The sequence below is a fragment of the Chinchilla lanigera genome, unplaced genomic scaffold (genome assembly GCF_000276665.1).
Source record: "Chinchilla lanigera isolate Chin_1 unplaced genomic scaffold, ChiLan1.0 scaffold00110, whole genome shotgun sequence".
Taxonomy (NCBI): domain Eukaryota; kingdom Metazoa; phylum Chordata; class Mammalia; order Rodentia; family Chinchillidae; genus Chinchilla; species Chinchilla lanigera.
This window is the reverse complement of record NW_004955511.1, coordinates 663,394-686,586: the sequence shown is the minus strand read 5'-3', so window position 1 is coordinate 686,586 and position 23,193 is coordinate 663,394. Positions and strand designations below refer to the sequence as shown.

The 23,193-nt window shown below is 37.8% G+C and overlaps 2 protein-coding genes across 2 annotated transcripts; both read right to left on the bottom strand.

Annotated features, from left to right (window-relative positions):
* Positions 1 to 3,596: 3,596 nt before the first annotated feature.
* LOC102006698 (olfactory receptor 1020-like) lies at positions 3,597 to 4,531 on the bottom strand. The gene is given in 2 exon segments (XM_013506361.1): positions 3,597 to 4,078; positions 4,081 to 4,531. Coding segments are annotated over 2 exon segments (933 nt in total).
* A 9,488-nt stretch (positions 4,532 to 14,019) lies between these two features.
* On the bottom strand, positions 14,020 to 14,970 carry LOC102006376 (olfactory receptor 5L1-like). The gene has a single exon (XM_005408205.1). It carries the CDS (start codon positions 14,968 to 14,970, stop codon positions 14,020 to 14,022), a length of 951 nt encoding a protein of 316 aa, XP_005408262.1.
* Positions 14,971 to 23,193: the final 8,223 nt, after the last annotated feature.

Here is a 23,193-nt window from a genome sequence, read left to right as displayed (position 1 = left end):
ACACTAAATCTACTGGAAGATGAAATAGGTAGAAATCTTGAAGACATAGGTACAGGCATAGACTTTGTTAACAAAAGCCAGACCACATGGGAAATACTACAATCAATACATGAGATATCACTTTGCTAAAAAGCTTCCGCACAACAACAAAAAAATCACCAACAGAGTGAAAAGATAATCCACAGAATGGGAAAAAATTATAGCCAGTTGTCCCACAGACAAAGGACTTATATATGGAATATATAAATCAGACCCCACAAATTTAAAGATCCAATCCAAAAATGGGCATCTGAGATGAATGCACATTTCTCAGATGAAGAAATACAAATGAGAAATAAATCTATGAAAAAATGTTCAACATCACTGGTCATTTGAGAAATGCAAATTAAAACAACATTGAGATTCCATCTCACTCCAGAAAAGATGATCATCATCAAGAAATCAACCATTAACAAATGCAGAAGGGGATGTGGGGAAAAAGGAACCATTTTCCACTGTCGGTAGGAGTATAGAGTGATGCAACAACTGTGGAAATCAGTGTGGAAATTCCTCAAAAATTAGCATTAGTGGTCCCATTTGACACAGCTATCCACCTTCTGTGTATCTTCTCAGAAGAATTAAAAACATTATACCACAGCAATATAGATTCATCTATGTTTATAGCAGCAAAATTTGTAATAGCTAAATACTGGAAACAGCTCAAGTGATCATCAACTGAGGAATGGATAAAAAAGATTTTTTTTTAATATAATGGAGCATTACTAAGCCATAAAGAAGGATAAACTTGAGACTAGGTAAATGGATGCTACTGGAGACCATACTCATAGGTGAAATGAAGCAAACCCAGATGGGTAGACAGCATATAGTCTCACTAGTGGAGAAGCTGTACAAGTAAATAGGACACAAAATGTACAATAGACACTGTGAATTGTGAAAAAACTGTTCAGAAGAAAAGAGAAACTGTAATGGGGGAAAGGGGAAAGGAAGGAAGGGAAAAGGAAAAAAAAATATGTATATACATATTAGCTAAGACAGATATACTGGTAGTTTCTCTTAGTTCACTGAAAGAAAAGTTTGTGCTAATATTGTTTGGGCAATATCTCATTCTTTTTTTCCCCCTGGTACCTGGAATCAAACTCAGGACCTTGCACTTGCCAGGCAGGCACTTGTGCTGTTGAGCTATATCCCCAGCTATATCTCACTCTTATATCTTGTACCCAAGTAACTGCTCTGAAGATAACAATACACAGTTTACTAATTACTGTTACTCTCCTATTATCTTTTTTTGAAATTCTGTCTTATTTTTTCTTCTTTTTATAACAAAAGGTCAGAAAAAATAGCCTTCTTGACACAATATAGTTTATCAAAAACATGGTACATATATGGACAGCTATAAAATTCTAGGTATACTCATAATTTCAAATTGTTTTCACTATCATTTGTATGAGTTCACATTGCTTTTTCCTGTAGAGACAATTACGTAATAATTTTACATGTTTTAAAGAATTATTTTCTTTAAATATTTTTGTCTTATCAAAATGTTAAAGATATGAAAGATTCTAAGGACCTGGGTGTTAGAGTGAGACAGACACGTGTTCCATCTGTCACTTGTTAGTTGTGTGACAATACTCAGGTCCGAATTTTTTCCATCTCTTAATCAACGATTTCGTGTAAGCAATACAAGTTTCTATCTATCTATCTTTCAGATACTCAGTACATCTGGTATTGCTCAACAGGGTCTCCAGGATCAGCATGAACCAGCTCTCAGGAACTGACTTCAGAGAAGATGGTGCTGTTCTTGGCCTCCGGTGCTGAAATCCAGCCCCAGGCTCTCTGTCCTGTGCTCTTCAGAGCCTGTGCCGCGAGGTGACCTGACTCCAGCTACTCCAGATTCACCACTGGTCCATATTTGAAGATCTCTGCCCAACACCCAGAGGACTTATGTTTCCCTGACTCAGCCTTTGTTTCTGGTTATTCCTGAGTAAAGATTTCTCCATAGCAAATCAAACAAACCACATTATTCTGGTGCTCAGCCTGAAACTATGCTATGATCTAAACCGCAGAACCCATATTCTCAACAAATGAGTTTAGATAATTAATCCCAGAGTACTTCATTCGTGGAATCCTGTGTAGCCCTACCCCAGTGGCCATGGCTGCAATAGCACCTAGCAACAAAGAAATCAATTTCTCTCTCCTGTGAAAAGAGTATGCCTTTCAGAGACTACTTCCTGCTGATAAATCCATGCAAAATATGTGGTTCTCCTCCTAGGGATGCCATTCTTGTCTTCACTATCAAAACTCACGTTAGCTGAAGCCCTATTTAATTGCTGATCTCTATGGACAATGTTTTTATGATATTACATCCCAACTCATTAAATGTCACTGTGGATTCAATTTACAATCCAGCATTTATTTTCAATCTCAGATGGCTGTTTGTTTTAATTCCTCCTCTCCACCACTGTTTTTCCTTACTTTTGGATTGAAATCACCATTTTCACAATCCAACCACACTTTCTCTAACTGTACGCTGCTGCAGTCACCTAAGCCATGATCCTAACATTCATAGCTCCAGTTCCCAGCTGGGGGTCTTGGAGCAGGCTTCCCTCAGAACTTAGCTATATACACATATAGATCAAGAGGTTTTGGACCTTGTGTACTCTTGAGAAAATTTTGTGTGAATCAGAATTTAATTTAGTCAATATTTGCACACCATTTACAAATGATTTTTGAAAAAGCCACCGTATTTGGTAACATCTTATAATAGTTAATTGCATACACAGAAACACTGTGGAGGATAAAGCGGAAGTAATTCAAGAGGAATGACTAGTTTCTGTGGGTTGCTTTCCCCCACTGCACATAATCTTAACTAAAAACAATCTATGGCAGGCTTATATTTGCTTCATAAATATTCACTAAGAAGGCAGCCTTGGGTGGGTACTTCAATGAAGAAGCAAGAGATTAATGGATAAGATTTAATGAATACTCATTGTAGAGGGATAGAACATACGCACAGGCTACTGCAAGATATGTGAGAGACTTCAGAGTATAGCTAAGGTTCTAATGAGATTGAAAGTGCAAATTATCATTTGGAAGTGAAAGGAAATTCCTGACAAAGCATTCCTGGGTTCAAATATGAGGAAAAATTTTGGAAAGAGTAGTTTGGACCAGTGAGTTACAATGCGCATCTGTTTACATGGCAATCAAATCAATGGATGATGAATTTTGTGAATTGTACCTATGTACTTTCATCAGTGGGGATTCTGGTATGTCAATGGCTTACCCACTGGGGCGAGAACTTTTTGAGAAATGTTCAGAGAAGGAAGTGCACATGTGTAAGCATATGGGAAGTGGAAGATAAAGTGAAGAGTGAGCCTTCCCCTGAAATAAATATTAAACATTTCAACTCTAAAATAATAAAGATGATAATATCATACAGGCACTGTGAGAGAGCCCAGCTGAACCTGAGGCTCTGGCACTCTTATGTGGTCAGGAATTCACTATCCACAGGTTTGGGAAATAGCCATATTCAATTAATTTTAAAAAACAGAAATAGAAGTTAAAGCATATTGTTCAAATTGCTTGGCCCATTTCTTATATTAAGATAGCCCTTTTGGGGTAATTATCTTTCTAAAGGCACTCTTGACATCCTTGTTTCTTAGGCTGTAAATGAGGGGGTTCAGCATGGGTATAATCAGTGTATAGAACACAGAGGTCACTTTATCAGTATCCATTGAATGTCCTGCACTTGGACGCAAGTAAATGAAGATCAGAGTGCCGTGATATATGGTGACCACCATCAGGTGCGAAGCACAGGTGGAGAATCCTTTCCTTCTTCCTTCTGCTGAGCCTGTTTTAAGGATGGCTGTTATAATACACATATAAGACAGGAGAACTGTTAGAAGACAAATAGCTTCCACCAAACTAGCAAACACCACCAGAATGATGTCATGTGTGTATGTGTCAGCGCAGGACAGAGAAAAAAGTGGGGAGATATCACAAAAGAAATGGTTTATTTGCTCAGAGCAGAAGGCTAGAAGGAAAGTATTAGTGGTGTGAATAATTGAGCTTACAGTGCCCCGAGAAATGCTCCCAGTGCGAGCTGGCCACAAACTCTCTTGGACATAATAACGGTATAAAGCAGAGGGTTGCAGATTGCTATATACCTGTCATAAGCCATGGCAGCCAGGAGGAAAGATTCTGTGTCAACCAAAGAGCAGAAAAAATATAACTGCGCAGCACAGCCATTGTAAGAAATGGTCTTCTCATCAGAAATCAAGTTCACCAGTAACTTGGGGGCAATGACAGAAGAGTAGCTCGCGTCCACGAAGGAGAGCATGCAGAGGAAGAAGTACATGGGGGTGTGCAAGTGGGAGCTGACTGAGATTAACAGAACCATGCCAAGATTCCCCATCAAGGTGACAGAGGAAATGGAAAAGAATGCAGCGAAAAGCAGCTGCCAAAGTTCCGGGTGGTCACTGAATCCCACGAGGAGGAACTCCGCGGTCACAGTGCCGTTCTCCGGACGCGTCATCCGCAGCGCTTCTCGGTGCCAGGACAGGGGATAGAGGAAGGATAGAACGGGTAGCAAGATCTGGACGCTAACCAAAGAGAAGAGAATAAAAGGTCCAAGTAATAGAACAGGCTCTGAATCCACTCAAGCATTCTCACAGCGACAAGGTGTGTCTACAGTTAGCGTAGTTTAAAGCATACTTTTTAATTTGTACAATTAAATCAGGAATATATCACCTGCGTTTTTATATTTTTATCCCTAGCCCCTCCCCTTAACTTCCTTCCTTTCCTTCTTTCTTTTTTAAAAATTTATTTTAAAAATAAAAGAAGGAAAACATATTAACAAACAGACGTCCGTTTATAAAAGAGCATAAGAACAATACAAACAGTACAGAGTTACAGACAAAGTGGTAGGAAATTAACAGTGGCTGTTGTAATACTTATTGATATCTTCAAAGTGCTGTTCAGTGTTGCAAATAACAGTTTTAAAAACGCAGGTGATTTAACAGCACCACTGTCAAGCCAGGTGCACAGATTAAATCTGCGACTTCACTTTAAATTCTGTAATTCTGTCATTCACCGCGCATGTCAAGGAAGAGGAGATACTCACCTTGGTGTCATGAATCATGGAAACAGAAACTCTGTTCTTCTCCGTGCCTTGCTGTAGATTTCACAAATGGAGAGCAGTTTACCTCTCGAGGTGAAGGCTCGTGCATAGGGGAGGTCTGGGTGCTGTACTTTGAGTTGTGGCTTTGCCTGTAAGAAGCTAAGGAATTCATTCAAGTGATTTCAAGTCCCCTGATGAAGCAGAAAGAGCAAAGATTCAGAGCAAGTTACCTAAATAACCATCTAGGTGTCACCCACAGGAGGTAGGAAATCTGGGGCATGGCAGTTGCTCACTGAGTTTCGGTGTCATTATGTGTATATATATGAACGACGAACATCTTTCTCATGAAATACGAGTTACATGAATCTGCTTTCATAGCCTCATTATACTTCCTGTCATTCTCAGTAACTGATACTAAGTGGCAATGTAGCCATTCTCCGTGAAACCGGGCATGTATTTTTTTGTTTTTTTTTCAGTTTGGGTTCTAAGAAAAGCAATTGTCATGCATGGAATTTTATTACAGCCAAATTAGATGTAGATTATGAATATATCCAAGACTATGTCCATGGCCTCCACAGTGGAAAACTGTAAATGGCAATCGCATTGCACCCTCACCAGTCCAGGGTCAGTCTCCCAGCACTTCCTTCAGAACCTACTTCTTCTCACCAAATGCTCTTTCCAGGTAAGGAATCTTATTCCTTTTCTGAATTTATTACCTATCCGATGACAGCTTTCTTATGTGAATTCCCAATCATATTCCCAGTTTAAAAATAACTATAGAATAGGCACATAAACATACCAGGTCTAAAACAAAATTGAGTTGATATCACTTTCCAGTACTATGTGTATTCTGAGATTCCTGTCTTGGTGTATATAGTTATGACCTCTGCTACTGGTCTAAATAAGGATCCTACCCTACCAAAAGCCAGGGATCCAATCATGGAAATGTGAAAATATCAGAATTTTTTGCGTTAATGCCATTTATCTTTTTTTTAATGTCCTGGAGTTCAATTCCAGAGCTAGGAACAGGCTCTAGCACTGAAATACGTACCCAGGCCAACATTTTGTTTTTAAATGCCATCTCTGTTTCCTCAGTTGAACCTCTTAATTGTCCTCTTTCCAGCTGGTCTTCTAGTTTATTTAGATTACAAGAGCTATTTGTATGTCTTTGTAGAGTTACAAGATAAAACATAGTTAATATTGCATTCTTGCTTATGCCTTGAAATGATTCGCTGTCTCATACACGCTCCTATTGAAATATCTTCATATTCTATGTATCTATCTATTTTCACTTCATATGCTTCATCCCACACCTTGCTTTAGTCTAGCATTTCCAAATCTAAACCTTCTGCTTGTTCCCCAAACTGATGCAGATTTTGGATAAAATTGAATATCTTTATTAAAAGTTTGCACACACTTAGAAGAAATAAGGCTATAACTACCTTAAAAGTTATCCTCCAGCTACATTGATTATAATTTAGAACTAATAAGAATTGTGGTTTCTGCAGTATCATCAAAAATATCTTCTCCATATTTCTTCTTTTTTCAAAAGTGATTACATTAAGTGTTTTCTGGGTAAGTGTAGTTCACAGGGCATTAACATTTTGATACTGTAATTTTCAAAGCACTGTTAATTAATTTAATTGTGAATGTTCTTTAAAATATTGTTAGGGCTATTTTGTCCTCATTTATTTTAGAAAAGGAACTGACAGTTGCAGGCAAATTGAAAACTCTAAGAAAAGGGCCGTTTCTGATAAAAGAGCCAGTGCCAAACTTTGCAAGGTCATTCATAGAATGTGTTAGAACAGTCGGCTGTGCTCCCGCCATCCAGTACTAAGAGTAGTGTGACTGGGGATTCACAGTGTGATGCCCAACTGTGCTGCTCCTGGGTGCGACCAGGCACATTTTCTACATTCTGTGGTTTCATTTTCTGATTTGTAAGCTGTATTTTATGGTAGCACTTGTCTACAGGAGTGTGATGAAGGTTAAAGGACATTTAAAGTCCTTTTAAATTCAACTTTGTAAACTTTTTTATTTTACTAATCTATCTGGTGGTTGAACCCAGGGCCTTCACTCTGAGCTACATCTCCACGGCCAACACTCTCTTTATGAGTTTTTCTTTATTTGGAGACAGAGTCTTAGTCACTAAGTTGGCCAGGTTGGGTTTGTTCTGAAATGTCAGCTATTAATATTTCATCATTATGACATCTTTTAGCCTTACTAGACATTAATATTTGTTGTAATCAACCAAGATGTGCAGTTTTCCTGTATCAGTTAAAATAATAGATAAATGAGTAATTAAAAAAATTACAGAGAGATTAAGGTGCAGAAGGAAAGCATCACTGAGGTACTAGTCAGCTCCTTGGGTTTCTACCTTCAACTCCCACTTCTGTCTACTGACCTAGGAGACAAGACTGCAAACTGACCACAGAGTGGAGCCCTGACCACAATAAGATAGGATAACGTCCGGTGCCTGGGAGGGAAGGTTGGGTCACAGTGCTTCTTTGTATTACCATCCTCTCTTTTTATAATTAGGAAAAATCAACATTATATGAAAAAGTCTCATTTTTAGGGACAATGCTTACATGAGTTCCTCTTTTGGGCCCCTGAAGAACAAGAACATTTTTGCTGAAGATGTTTTCTGCTAAACACTATTTCATTGTTACTTTGTGATACCTGAATGGGTTTGGAACCTATGACCTTCACACCTATTTTTTTTTTTTTTTTTTTTTTTTAATTTTGAGACAAGTTTTTGCTAAATTGACCAGGCCGGTCTTGAATTTGCCTCAGCCTCTCTGAGTTCTGGCATTACTTGCATGATATACCAGATCATGGGGCTGGGGATATAGCTCAGCGGCACAGCACCTGCCTGGCAAGTTCAAGGTCATGAGTTCGATTCCCGGTACCGGAAGAAAAACAAACATGATATACCAGATGATGATAAGATTTTTATTTCTTATCACAGACTTAAAAGATGACCAAAAAAAAATCAGTCTATGTAGAGAATTATACTTCTAATAATCTTTCAAAGATGTTGCATGCATTGACGGTAAAGTGTTCAAAATTAGATATGAAATCCAAAAGGAACTATGAAAGAAGAAATGACTACATAAAATAAGACACTAAAAAAAGTTAAAAAAAAAATAAGTCAAAGAACCCATTTTACAAAATTGGCCCGAGAGAATGCAGATTTCAAATGAATTCCATAAAATGATATAACATTGCTGTAAAGTGTACATATTGAATTCTACTAGTGCATTTGGTTTTATTCCTTCAAAGACAACCTACAACACTTATTAGTACTGGTATTTTTATACTGATAACTCTTTGTATTATTACTAGAAGGCTAAATAAGGAAAGTTATATATAAAGTCAATCTTTATATCTAAACCAGTTTTTTTTTTTATACTTATTAACATTCTTGAGAACTACACTTACACTTAGCTATCTACTAAGCAACTAATAATGCTGAAGCTCACTTTAACAATAACATCTAATCCACACTGGTTCGTGGTTGCTGTTGTTTTTATTGGAAACTCCTAGAAGATGTAAAGCCTGCAAGATACTGGGGGCACTTGCTACAAAGACATCGGCTAACTGTGGGTACAATAAGCAGCCATAAAGGAGGTGAGCAATTAAAATCCCAGCCAGCTCCAGGGTCCTAGTATCACAATGGCAGTGCTTACCAGGTCAGTGGCTTTCACTCAGCTTCTCAGCACCATGGGGCAAGGCTCAGTTCATTTCCTGCCAGAATGACGAGTTTGTCAATTTAAACCAGGGAAACAAAACAAGCCATTTTAACACTTCTTGTAATCAGTGTGAGGCAGCCCTTCCATGTTCATGGAAGAGATCCGTGCCTCCCTTTGGAAGGCTCCATTTCTTCGGAGAAGCAAGACCTTGTATAGATCAGTCTGAAGCAGTTGAGTCAGTTTTTGATCTCACATCAGATCCCAGGAACCCAAATTCTGATTTCTAAATCTCCCACGGGAAAAGTATACATGAGCAATTAAACAGTCCCACCAAGGAGTTCATTAAGTACAAAATGAACTGATGTAATATATCTGTCTATAAGGACAATGTGAAAATGTATTTTGGCTTTGCAAATGGTAGATTATATAGAAAATTGGGTTCTGATGTTTGTTATCTCAATTGTTTCAATGAACTCATAACAATTTGTCAAGCATCTATCAGAATATTCTACCCAAAATGATGGAGAAATAAACTGGAAATAAGCAAAAATATATTTAATGAGTTACAATTAGCAGCTCTTAGAAGTCTTGTTTAATGAAACAAATTATGAACAAAATTAAATATGCTACATATTGTGATATATTTGCCTATGTTAAAGTATATCCACCCCAAGACGAATCTATGCAAGAAAGTTTTATCCAACAAATATATTTACTCTGTGAGTATTTTGTTCCAGACACTTGGTACAAAGTAGGTGAAAAAATTAAAATAAATAATAATAATTTTATCACGTAAAGAACAATGAATGAAAGAGAGATGGGAAAAAATATAATAAATTACATACAATTCGAAATGTCCATGATGTGATTGGATGTGTGACAATAAGATTTAGAAAGAATGTTACCCAATAAAGATAAATACAACTGAGTATATATATATATATATATTCTTTATTGACTTCAGTATCAGAAAGTTCTCTCTTCCTGGAAAAGAGAGCTCTGAACAGTTTAAGCTCTGCAGGTCCAGAGACTTAGCAGCAGGAGAAAGAAGCTCCTCTCTCCCTATTCCTTCCAGTTGATCCCCAAAGTTGGGTGGCTGGCCTACTGTGTCCACCGTGAAGAATCAAACCCTTGTGTTTCTTAATGACTGACAATAGACACAAGCAAATACCACTGGGTGCAGGACAGCGACACACTGAGGCTGCCTGACTGCGGGAAATCTAAGCTGATATTATGCAATAAGAAATTCAACACACGCTACTGGGATGAGGGAAAAGAGAAAAGAAAGAAAGAAGGGAAAAACATGTATATATGTATACGCAGGATAGCTAAGATCACTGTACTATTGATTTCCATTGCTTTAGTGAAAGGAACAGTTCATGTTTAAGTGTTTGATCAATCTTGCATGTCTGTATTTGATTACCTGAGTATCCAGTTTGAAGATATCAATACGTAATACAATCACCATTGTTAATTCCTATCACCTTGTCTGAAATTCTGTATTTCTTATATTGTTTTTGTGTTATTGTGTAAATGTCTGTGTGTTTGTTAATGTTTCATTCTTTTACTTTTAAAATAAAAAAGAGAGTAGTAGATAATTAAAAATAAATACATATGTTCACCACAAACTCCAGTTCATAAGAGGTAGAGCAGAAGAGAACCCATTCAGAAAAATGTAAAAGAAATGTCTGTGGTTGCTTTTCAGCCATGCTGCCTCGGTCACCTCAGGTAATTGGGGAGCTAATTATGAAGTTACACTGGGAAAAAGATATTAGTTCTTTTCTGAATCTATATTTAAAGCAGGTTTATGTTTGTCCAGTGGTCTCTGCACATGACAAGTACTACTAGATCTTAGTAGGGTACGGAGAACAGTGCTTATCCACACTGACATGGGAGTGACTGAGTGTCGCTGACTGCAGAATCCAATGTCTCTGAAGTGAGCATTGTAAGTCGTGGAGAGAGGTCAGAGCAGTAACAGAGAAAAGGAAGGATTTGGGGTATCTGGAAAGGGTTCTTAAACACCAGAAGAGTCACTAGTTCCGAGGCTGAGAAACGCGGTTCTGACTAGTGTAGCAAAGGTGATTTTTCTATTCCATTCCTCTCATGAACGAAAAGTCTCAGAAGAGACGATTGAAATCTCATTCCATTTGAAACATGAAAATAGATTCATTGCTCTATTTGCCTCAAAGAAAGACCCTAACTCCATCTTCTCAGTCAGTAATTATTTGTGTAAAGCACTGGGGTTATAGTTAATAATACTGTTTTGTATATGTGAATTTTGCTAAGATTAAGTGTTTTATCACAGAAAAAGAAAATGGAAAGGAAATGGTAAATATGTGAGGTAATGTGTGTATTGGTTATTCCCATTCCGGCAGCTAATTCCCAATATATATATATATATATATATATATATATATATATTACATAATAAAGTTGCATACCTCAATGACACAAAATTTTAGCTGTCAATTTTACCTCAAAAATACAAAAGAGGAGGGAGAGAGAAGGAAAGAGATGGAGAGAGAGAGAGACAGAGGCAGAGACTTCTTGTGTTGATGCTAAGAAATGACACTGCAATTTTAAAAATATACAACAAGTGACCCTTAATCTTCAGTACTGCATTCTATGGACCGAGCCTTCCACTTTTTATTTTTGTCTTTCCAGTGTTTAAGTTCCAGAGTAGCAGTCAGAGGTTAGCTGCGTGTCTGCAGTTCCTGTTTGGGAGGACCGAGGCTGAGGTTCAGATCCTGCTCGTGTCCATTCTTCGGAGTAAGCGCCCGGACACACAGGTTTCATCTCAGGTCAAAAACACCCCCCAGTGCACTAACGAGCATCTTGATGCATTTATTAAGCGATTTATAACAATAAAGACAATAAGAAACAACAGAAGAAACATTAAAACAATGAGAAAACAAGAGAAGTGTTATGGAAATAAGGAAAGTTGTGCTATGACTCACAGGGAGATAGATCTTCTGCAGAGAGGTCGGGACCAGAGAGACTGCGGGCAGGGGAAGGCAAGAGGAGGGGGAGGTAGAAAAGGTTGAGCAAGTGTGTTATGGTTGATACATTGTGCCAACTTGGGGAGTCTAGAGGTTCGGCTAAGTGACTCAGCAGTTCTGCCTCCTGGGGTGAAAAGGACACGCCCTTACCCTTCTGGGATGTTGTTTATTGTGTTAATTTGAGAAGTTTAGAATGTTAACTATGCAACTCAGAAGGGGTCCAGGGTGCTTACTTTGTATTCATCCTGAGCCTGTGCAAAAGGCAGGCATGCAGAGGGTGTGGATGTGGAGGACCACCCCCACCTCCCCAGAGCGGGTAGACTGCATAATAAAGGAATTGAGGAAGGACTGGCTGCTGGTTCTTCGGAGGAGCTCCGGTCTTCGCCTTCAGCTTGGTCGTCTCCTGGCTTCTGGTGCAGACTGTTGGGCTTCCGTCTGGACTCTTCAGCCTTCTGGTGTTGGCTCTCCGGCCTTCATCGTAGATTCCTCAGCATTCCTTCGCAGACCCATCAGCCTTTTGATACGGACTTGCATGGACACAGCAGGGAGCTCCAGGCCCAGGGCTGGGCTCTTCCATCTCCAGCGTGCAGACACCCTCTGCATGCTTCCTCATCCAACTCTGTAGCTGACCATTGTAAGCCAAACTTGTAATTCCTTGTACATTGGTTTATCTTGTATTATATCTGTTCCTCTAGTAAACCCTGACTGATACAAAGTGTCACACACAGGTACCAAACCCCACAATAAATACCAACATTACACGTCATAAATATGAACTAAAATAATATTAACAAGAGTAATGACAGGGGCTGGGGATTTAGCTCAGCAGGCAAAGCGCCTGCCTGGCAAGCGCAAGGTCGTGAGTTCGGTTCCCGGTACCGGAGAAAAACCAAAAAAAAAAAAAAAAACAGTAATGACAATAAGGAAAGGGACTGTAGAGACAGGGGGAGGTTGGTGGGCACGGGAAGGGGACCAAGAAACGAGTCAAGCTATGTTACGTACATGCACCTACTCCCTCTGATGAATGCAAAATTCATGACAGCAAACGTGATAGTAAATTTTTTTTTTTCGAAACAATGATGAGTATGTTAAGCTTTAAACTCTCAGAGTTTTTTACCCCTGGAACCTATGAAATAATTTTTATTTAGTAAAAGGTGGTAAACAGGCATGATTAAGCTAAGGATCCTGACATGGGGAGAATAGCTTCCTGTTTGAAAACGAGACTGCAAATGCCAACAGAAGGGTGCTAGTAAGAGCGATGCAGAAGGTTACTTCACGCACGGATGTGTGTGTGTGTGTGTGTGCACAAGTCAGCCCGTGTGAGAAGCAGTTATACGGATGGAGCATCTTGTACTGTGAAGTGATGTGACAAGTCATGGAAAGTTGGGGGCAACCAGAGCTGGAAGAGGGATTGGATTTCCCAGGGGAAACTCCAGAGGAGAGGTCCGCATATTGATTTGCCCAGTGACACCAACTTCAGGCTTCTGTGCTCCAGAACTGTGAAAGAACAAAATCTGTGGCTCTAAGGCCCTGCATTGGTACTAAATATTTTTACACAACATAGGAATTGATATACTGTGTTTAGAAGACAATATATCTAGAAAATGTGTTGAATGCATACAATAATTTCCAATAGAAACAAAAGAAGAAAATATCAACACAGACACAAAAAAACCTTTAAAAAGTAGCACATCAAAATTTGTAATGTAATTGGTTATTCAGGAATAAAGGTAAAATATAAGGCAAAGGCTAAAATTAAAATAATAACTTGATTAGTTATGTCATGTCAGCACTAAGAATTTAAGATACATTTTCTAATTTTCATGAATATTTTATCAGAAATACAGACAATATTTTCTCTAGAGATAAGAATATTATTTTGCAGATAAGATAGTTTATAAAAGTTCCCAAATTATAAACTTATAACACAAACCTAATAAAGTAGACATAATAGAAAATGACTGAAATAGTTTCTGGAAATACCCATAGTCACATGAGAAATTAATTTTATATGTTCAAGAAAAAGCACAACTGTGAGAAAAAGGTGTATTTATTTTTTCTAATTAAAATGGAGCCAGTTTCGAGAAAATGGTTATATGCATTACGGATGATAAAAAGAAAGCATAAACCCCTGGATCCTAAAATAGCTTCACGCCGTTTTGTACCCACTCAGCAAAAATCCCTTGAGAGATCCTGTTTCCAAGCCTGAAACTACCTAAGAAAATGGACCCTTGGAAAGTAATTTGGATCTTGCCACTTTCTTGAGAGCTTCTTTCACATCCCTGTTCCTCAGGCTATAGATCAGTGGGTTCAGCATGGGAATCACGACCGTATAGAACACTGTGGCCACTTTGTCCGCCTTCCGACTGTTGCCCAGCCTGGGTCTGCAGTAGAGGAAGAGGATGGTTCCGTGGAAGACAGCGACGGCTGCGAGGTGGGAGGCGCAGGTGGAAAATGCTTTGCGCCGTCCCTCCGCCGAGCGCATCCTCAGGATGGTGATGAGAATGAACCAATAGGAGGAGAGGATGACCATGATGGTGAGGATTTCATTAACAGTGGGCACAATAAATGCCATGAGTTCATTCATCGACACGTCAGAGCAGGCAAGAGAGAATATAGGTGGTAGGTCACAGAAAAAGTGGTTAACCACGTTTGACTTATAGGATGGGATTTTCAGCGTTAAACACAAGTGAATCAGAGCACACACACAGGCACAGAGATAGCAGACAGAAACCAGCTCCATACACAGCTTGGGCGACATGATGACCGTATACAGTAGGGGGCCACTGATGGCCAAGAAACGGTCATAGGACATAACAGCCAATAGGAAAACCTCAGTGACCACCCACGTACAGAATAAGTAGAACTGCACCATACACCCCAAGAAGGAGATGGCTTTGTCCTTGTTTAACATATTAGCCAGCATCTTTGGCACTATCGCTGTTGAATAGCAAAAATCTACAAAGGACAAGTGGCTCAGGAAGAAGTACATGGGGGTGTGAAGTTGGGAGCTGACCTGAATCAGGGCCATGATGCCCAGGTTGGCCAAGACGGTGACGCCATAGATGACAAGGAACACCAGGAAGAGGAAGAGTCTCAGCTCAGGGACGTCTGACAGCCCGAGGAGAACGAATTCTGTTACCACGGTGCAGTTTTCCTCCACCATCGCCCCCACGAATCAAGTCAGAAAAAGTCATATCCTCTTAAATTTTCTGGAAAACAGGCTTACATTAACTTCAGGGAAATATAACATCAATGTAAAAATGTATTACTGATATCACAGTAGTCAAAGCATAGCAACACAGGCGTCAAGTAATTAAAAATGTTAAATATCTCTATTTATGCATCAATAGTAAGCTTATACTACCAAGTTTTTGTATCCCTATAAGTTCACATGGCCACTAAATTAGACTCTTCCATGGGCTTTATAATAGAATTAATGATGCATTTTAAAGCTAAATAGAAAGTAATCTGCATTCCCTGTGATACTGATTGTACCTCAGCACAATGAAAGATACTATGACCCTATGTAATATAGACTGTTTTTCAATAAATTGTATAATTATCATTACTTTATCCCAACTGAGGTTCTAGAATTCCAGTCTTGGGAAGTAGGGCATGTGCTTGGGAAGACCTTTAAAAGATCTAGACGAACTTTTAAATTTAGAGCTGTGCAGAAAGAAGATAAAATGAAAGTATACCCTGAAACCACGATCATGTTATTTATAACACTGGCAATTATTTGATTAATTTAAATAGTCATCAATAGTACTGGTGACTCTAAAAGATAAATTTTCTATGTAAACTTTTCTAGAAAAGAATGAGGCAACACATATCTGAGGTCTTAGTCCAGACAATAACAAACCTTTAATCATTCTTTGGTTTATGAGAAATTTTATTCTTAGTGATACATTAAAAGTGTTTAATCATGTTAGTCCAGACAATAACAAACCCTTAATCATTCTTTGGTTTATGAGAATTTTATTCTTAGGGATCCATTAAAAGTGTTTAATCATGCTGAAAAATGTGAAATACTAGGTTAGAAGTTGCATGGCATCATTGCTTATGACATTAGTAACAAAAGTAAACTTATTTATCTTAAAAATGTCAATAAAATCAGGGAAAGGCTAAACTATGGTGGATAATATGCAGGGTGGAAAATTATCATTGTATTTGAAATTACATTGGGGATGTGATTGGTTAAACATACCTAAGAGTATATTGATACTGGATGATGTATGTAGATTAAATAGTATGAAAATGTAGATGTATAAATACAGTTAATTCTGGAGATATCATGCTGTCACTTCAATTTGGCTACATCTTGAAATAAATACTTTGTATGCTTTAAAATGATGTAAATGTAGCTCAGTGGCAGAGCATTTCCTTAGCAAGTGTAAGGTTCTGTGTTTAATTTCCTGTTCTGAAATAAAATTTTAATTTTTTTTAAATGACCTAAGTGAAAGTTTCCCATGACCTTTCAAAAAGTGGTTTGGGGAAAATGGCTGAATAGTTCCTTCCGGTAAGAGCAAGGGCCAACCAGGCCTTAAGAAAAAGTCCGTGAGTTTGAGGACATTCAGTCTCTGCCTCCTTCACAGACCATGGCAAGGGCACAAACCATGGCTTCACCGACTACTGCAATGAACTCTGAATGAAGAGAACGTGGACTGTAAACACAGCCTGATATTCTCTCTGCATGCTGAAGAAATTTTGAAGAATTGAGAAAAAATTATGATGTCAGTTTCAGGACTTCAAAATCAATCAACCTGATCAAAATAAGTAACAAGCAAATAAGAAGTAAATTATTAAGTGTAGGGTTAAAACAGGAAATAAACAGGAAAATTGTGTTCCCCATCCTATACTGATAATAGGAAAGTAGTCTTTGATAAATCCAATGTGAATACAAAGAAATTCATCTCCTTTGCTGAGCAAAGAAAATTTACATGTCTTGGTGTGATAATAACCAGATTTTAGGCACATTAATTTATTTAATAAAATTAAATGACAGTGACAGTGAGTTCTGCTGTGATATCAAATTCTAGATTCTATGAGGAAAACAGGTGAGTAAAAAAGGACATAGGGAGAGAATGGAGACAAAAGAAAAAATCCACCATTTTGTGTTCGGCACCCTTTTGTGTAAATAAAAGATATCACAGAGGACTTTGTTCCCACCAAGTCATTCTCAAAACTTAAAGGAAAACACTTTTGGTGGAATAAATCCACGGAAAGACAGTTCTCCTAAACACCTTATGACCACAATATGATTTAGACATTACCTTTTGCTCATAAAGTATATTAATTTTCATTTTCAAATAAGCAAAGTCTAGTTTTAGCTAACAAACCTGAGGCACAGACATTCTTCCTTGTACTGAGGATGCTGGTGATGTATCTACCATGTGCAGTAGGAAATTTATGCCATAATTTAAACTCTTAGGAATTATGGCCCTTGAGTGAAACAACTTTTCATCTCTGTGGGATAACAAAGCAACAATTACACAATGATGACATAAAGTATAAGTAATCTCTCTGGGATAGCTCAGTAATATTAAAGACTACTCTAAACTCAGGAAATACCTGAAATGCTTGTTTTATTTAAAACCAAACTTACTCCTTTCCATATTTGATGATCTGTTACAGAATGCTATGCCCTGCTTTCAGAAGTGTGAACCACCACCCAGAGTCCATTCTGAGATAACGTGAATATTTCTTTTTAAATTCTGACCAGGACATGTTTGCAGTCCCCATGGTTATATTCAACATGGAGGCTCAATGCATGTGGATGACATATTTTCATTTTTTTATACCCCCTTTTCCTCGGCACTTCCACCCTGCATTTCCTTTTCTAAAAGATTTATCTCCTTCCTCCTTATTACCTTTAATTTTTCTCTTTAACTTATTTATGTTTTGGGCTTCTCATGTAATATTTCTTATCAACTTTCCTTTTTTCATAATATTGCAGAAAGTTATTAACTTTCAGAAAGGCAGAGTACCTTAAGCCCCATCAGACTTTCTTCATGTATGAAGACATTAGAAAGAAAATTGTTTACGAAATGTGCAATTTAATTTCACATGACCAGGCTCTTATTTGTCACAAGCTGTTCTAAACCACATACAAGTATTAATTCATTTCATCTCCCAATCATCCACAAAGGAGCAGCTTCCTTTTCATGCCTGTCTTCCAATGGACACAACAGAAGCACAGGCAATTGCTCTCTGGACGAAGTCTAAATAAGGTGCAGGGAAGCAATCCCATCCCAGACTCTGGGTTTCGTCTACATGAGTGTGTGGGAGGGACAAAACCAGGACCAGGTCTGCTTGCCAGAATCCGCGCTCATTCCTGGAGGGCGCCCAGGGAGATGGCTTCAGAGACCTCTGCTCCGTGTGCTCTCCATGAGACTTAGGAAAGTGGGTCTGGGGACCCTGCCTTCCCAATTGTCCCTATGTGTTACTGGGTGTGCACATGGCTTTTCTAGGTGTATGCGTTCAAAAATTAGTTTCATGTAAATAAATCACTATATTTTCAACTACTACACAGCATATTTCCAAAATTTACCAGCCAGGGAATACAAATAAAACTAAGGAGATTTTCTGGTTCTCCATTCAAACATAGGTTTTGCATTTCTTAAAAGGAAAGTTTACATTAACCAATAACACGCTGTATTACCTTCCTGAGTAACAGGCTCCAGGCTAGAACAAAAAAGTGGCTTCCCATATTGTTTTTATGGCAATCTGTAATTTTTAAATCATTCTCTAGAAGTGCCTTAAACTCATGACATTATTTTCTGCCGCTTTCATCTCTTGCATACTCCTGTTAAATCATATTTTCTTTGTTGAAATGTGTATTAAAATATTTTCCTTACTGGAGACTTACATGTTTCTGTTATTGAGTTGTATTATGTTGATATACTTTATATAAAGCCAACTCATTATATATGCAGATGTATATCTGTGTATATATTTACTTACATGCTTGTAAAATCCTTCTGATGAAAACAACCAGCTCAGACTGGAGGATCCCTCATATACCTTAATACTTTAATACTATGTCTCAGTAGAATTGTTATACATCATAAAAACATTCAAATAATTGCCCTGTGAAAATCTGCCTGGGTTTTGTGAGAATATGACTGCCTCGTTTATGAGTCTCACATATAGGATGAGATGGTTTTTTTCTGAGGGTGGGGTGGGATGTGGAAGGAAAGCAAAACCAAAACAAAGCTTACTATTAAAATACATCTGGCACTTAGGCTATGTTTAAGGGATGCCCGACAAGTGCAGAGAACTCATTCTCTTACAAACTGACTCTGAAGGACATGGAGAGGCACAGTGACAGGAGGGGGACATTCGAGAGCAGACACTGTCACAGAGAAGCATAGAAGCCATCCGTTGCCCTTTGTTGGAAGTGGCATGAGGCAAGCTATGTATAGGTTTTGACAGACCCAATACAGTGATTTCTGCCATTGGCATGAAAAGCTATTCCCAAACCTGCAGTGAAAATGCAATGGTCCTCGTCTTTCTCTCCCTAACTTGCTGTGAGGCAAGGTGCATGTGAGATTGAAGAAGGACAGCCACGAAATGGTCATGTGAGAGTGACGGCGATGCTGTTGGAACAGAGTGCCATTATTTCAAACACCGTGACTGCTGAACACAAGGGAGAAGGCAGATGCACAGGGCTTCCATGATCTGCTGGGGCTGTAAGGGGTTTGTGACTCATATAAAGCAATCTTGTTGGATTCTGAGCATGGGACAATGATTTAAATGCTGAGTGGTCTAAAAAGATTCTTTGGGCAACTAAAGTTTCCCAAGTCCTCTTGACTGGCATGTGACTTTGCTGCTAGTTTTTGGAATCATTAATGGATACCATGTGGTTGGTCAACATCAGTCACCTCCATATTGGCTGATAATATGATGATGTCCATAATATTGTCTTGCTGGATGGTGTAAATTGGCTGCAAACATTTCTTATTATTTTTATAGCTATATTACTTTGCTTTTTTTCCTGATTTCAAATTTTAAAATGGTCCCAATATCTACAGGGTCCTTGTTATTGGGACAGCATTCCAGAGAGTAAACCTATGCTATGATCTACACCAAACTCTGTGTGTACATCCCTGACACCAGCGTCACACATAGAGACCCAAAGCAACATACTCTTTGACTCTATGCCACCTGTGGGAGGAACAGTTTGGATCATTGAGCTCTCAGTGGAAAAATTGATTGGTTAAATGATGGTTATTATTTTCACTCGTTAAGTTCTCTCCTCTATTCATGTATGCTTCTCTCGTGTAGCTGTGGAGATGGCTAAGAAGCCAGAAAAGTGGGCTTGCCACCTACCACCAACACATGTTGAACCACATGAAGGCTCAGGTTACCCTGCAAAAGAGGGGATATGGGAAGGCTCTTAAGATCCAGCTGTGGTGGGTGGGATGTAAGGGTTCAGCTTGACACACCTGCAGCCATCTGGGTCACACCTAGCCATCCCTGGCACACATTTCAAGCCCTGTAGAATGAGCAAAATTTGAAGTAGTAGCATGGCATGCCAGCTGCTGATGCCTAGGCTACTGGATTCTTAGTAAAGCCAGTTTAGGGTTTGTTTTTTTTTAAGAAACACAAGCATACCCCAGTTGGCTGGGAGCCACTTTGGGTCTAACTTTAATAAATATAGCTATAGATGATATAGGTATAGATAGAGATAGAGATAGATGATAGATAGATAGGTAGGTAGACAGATAGATGATAGATAGCGATATATAGATAATAGACAGATAGATGATAGATAGATAGATAGAGAGAGAGAGATAGAGAGATAGAGAGAGAGAGAGAGAGATTTCTGCCTTGAGGTGAAAAGATTCTTCTATCTTTTTTTTTTTTTTTTCTTGGTTTTTCTTTCGTACCGGGAATCAAACTCATGACCTTGCACTTGCCAGGCAGGCGCTGTACCGCTGAGCTAAATCTCCAGCCCCACATTCTTTTATCTTGATGCTATCCAACATTATTTTCTACATCAGTCTCTAGTAAATTGATCTGTGTGCAATCATGTAGTTGTTTATCTCTTTCATTAATTTCTCTTCTACCGTTGGTAGTGAGCTTTTGTACACAAAAATTTACTAAAACATCAATGTCAAGTTACAAATTTCTTCAGTGTGAACTTCCATTTATGGTTGGGCTGGGTTGCCAAAAATTTTTGGATGCCTCACTCACTCTAAGCTCTATTTTTCCCGTGTCACATGTACCGTGGAGAGCACCTCCCTCCAAGCCCCTCCGGAGCCCCTAGCCAGGGACTCTTGCTGCTCCTTGCTCTGTTCTTGCAGTGGCTGGTTTCAGGGTACCCTCAACTGTTCAATGAGTTCCACAAAATTTTAAAATTTTGAAATATCTAGTAGTGGAAAATAAAGTCTTACTTTTTCTGTAATAGTGCACAAATCTCTTTATCATTTGCTACCTCTTAAACTGAAGTCAGAAGTTTGATAATGTTGGTTTTAAAAAATTCAAACAAGTAAATAAACAAGTAAATTAGATATTTTTAAAAGCACATGAATAAATAAGTGAAACAAAAACCCTAAACATGCTTTAATTATTTTATATTCTTCCATAATATTCTCAAAAACTGACAAAGTCAATTTCTATAATATCGCATGCAATACCATTTAAAATACAGAAATTGCCCAGTTTGTTTTCACCAAAGGATCAAAATAAAGTAAAACAACAAAAATATGTTCAATTGTTAAAATAACTGATGACTAAGACTTTTGAGAGTTTTGCATATATGTGAGTGATACTAAAAATAATTCACAACATTCATATTACGAAAGAATGCACAATTGTGTTTTCAGATCTGTTTTCAAGGGATCAAATTTAAGACTGTTGAATTCTGTGTTATTCTAGCAATAAAAATATTCATCCGTGGATAATTTTGCTTACTAAAATAAATGAAAAATAAAATTTATCTTAATAGGTATAGGTAAATCATGCATTTCCAGTGACTTCATGCTTTCTCTTGAATGTTTCAGAAAAATCTATAACACAAACAGTGCATAAAAGCAGGGCAATGATTATTGTAATAGTTACTGAAGTAAATAAAAAATCAAAAGAAGCTTTATTATCATAAGAAATAAAAAGTCAATTCCACAAAATTTTAGGTTGTAAAATAATATACTCATAAATTACAGGATCCCAGAGAATACAATTTAAGTCTTCAGTGACAAATAAATGTTATAAAATCTGATGATACATGAATTTCAGATTAACAATATTGAGCATAGCTAGATATTGTATTTATTGGAAATTATTTGTTTTTAATTTAATTTCATGAAATATTTTAAGCTTAAATGACAGTTCTAAAAATTAGATATTCAGAATTAGATATTTTAAAAAGCACAAGTATAGATAAATGAAATAAAAACCTAAATCATACTCCATATGCACTTACAGAATTTACCAAGATATGGTTAAATTTCATATTAGAGAATGACAAGCACAAAACTTTATATCCGTTTTTGTTGAAAGTGCCTGTGTCTTTGTGTTAGTGTGTGATAGACAAGAACAAAAACATCAAAAGCCGGTGTATCATGTCTGTTTCCGTCAATGTTGTAAAAAAGCCATAGAAAACTTTATACTCTTACCTGCCCTTTTCCTAATTTTAAAGAGAATTTTTAAAAATATCAAATAACATCAGCGTAGACAAAAACAAAGCAACACAAAAACAGTAAAAATGATACAGGCCTTCAAAACAAAATGATAGGAATTAACAGTGTTTGCTATATTACATATTTTAATCTTCAGTGAAGTTGTTCAGATTACCAGATGTAAGAATGCAAGATTGATCAAAACATTAAAGAGGATAAAAAATAGTATAAAAAGCATTAAAAACAATACAGAGCTTCACCAAACAAGATGGTAGGAATTCACCAATGGTTGCTATATTGTATATTGTTGTCTTCAAATTAGTTGTTCAGATTACCAGATATAAGCATTACCCCCTCTTTTGGACTCCAAACTAGATCTATTTTCTAAAAGAAAAACTTAGAAGAGTCACAACATATTATTCAAATGTGCCTTCTTTGGAGCACCATATGATATACATCATATGCACAGATTATAGGAAGTGAAATGCTCAAGATATTTATGAAAGAAAGAATTTCCACAATGATACAGAGTTGCCCAGAATATTCTCTCTGCATCTGAATGACAGTTCATTCTGAGTAAAGTGTCACTCCTAAATAAACCTGCTATCTCTTCAGGGCAAGCTACAGCAGCTGCAGCCATGAAGAAATGCCTCCTATACCCCCAGTGGATCTCAGATATCTCTCACCACCTACTTGGTCACTCTTGTCTTTCCCCAGCTGCCTGCTATTACTCTGTTACCAAAACAGCTCTTTATTTCAGTTAC

Coding starts and splice junctions, on each gene's coding strand:
- LOC102006376 (XM_005408205.1), bottom strand. CDS start 14,970: ATGGTGGAGGAAAACTGCACCGTGGTAACAGAATTCGTTCTCCTCGGG.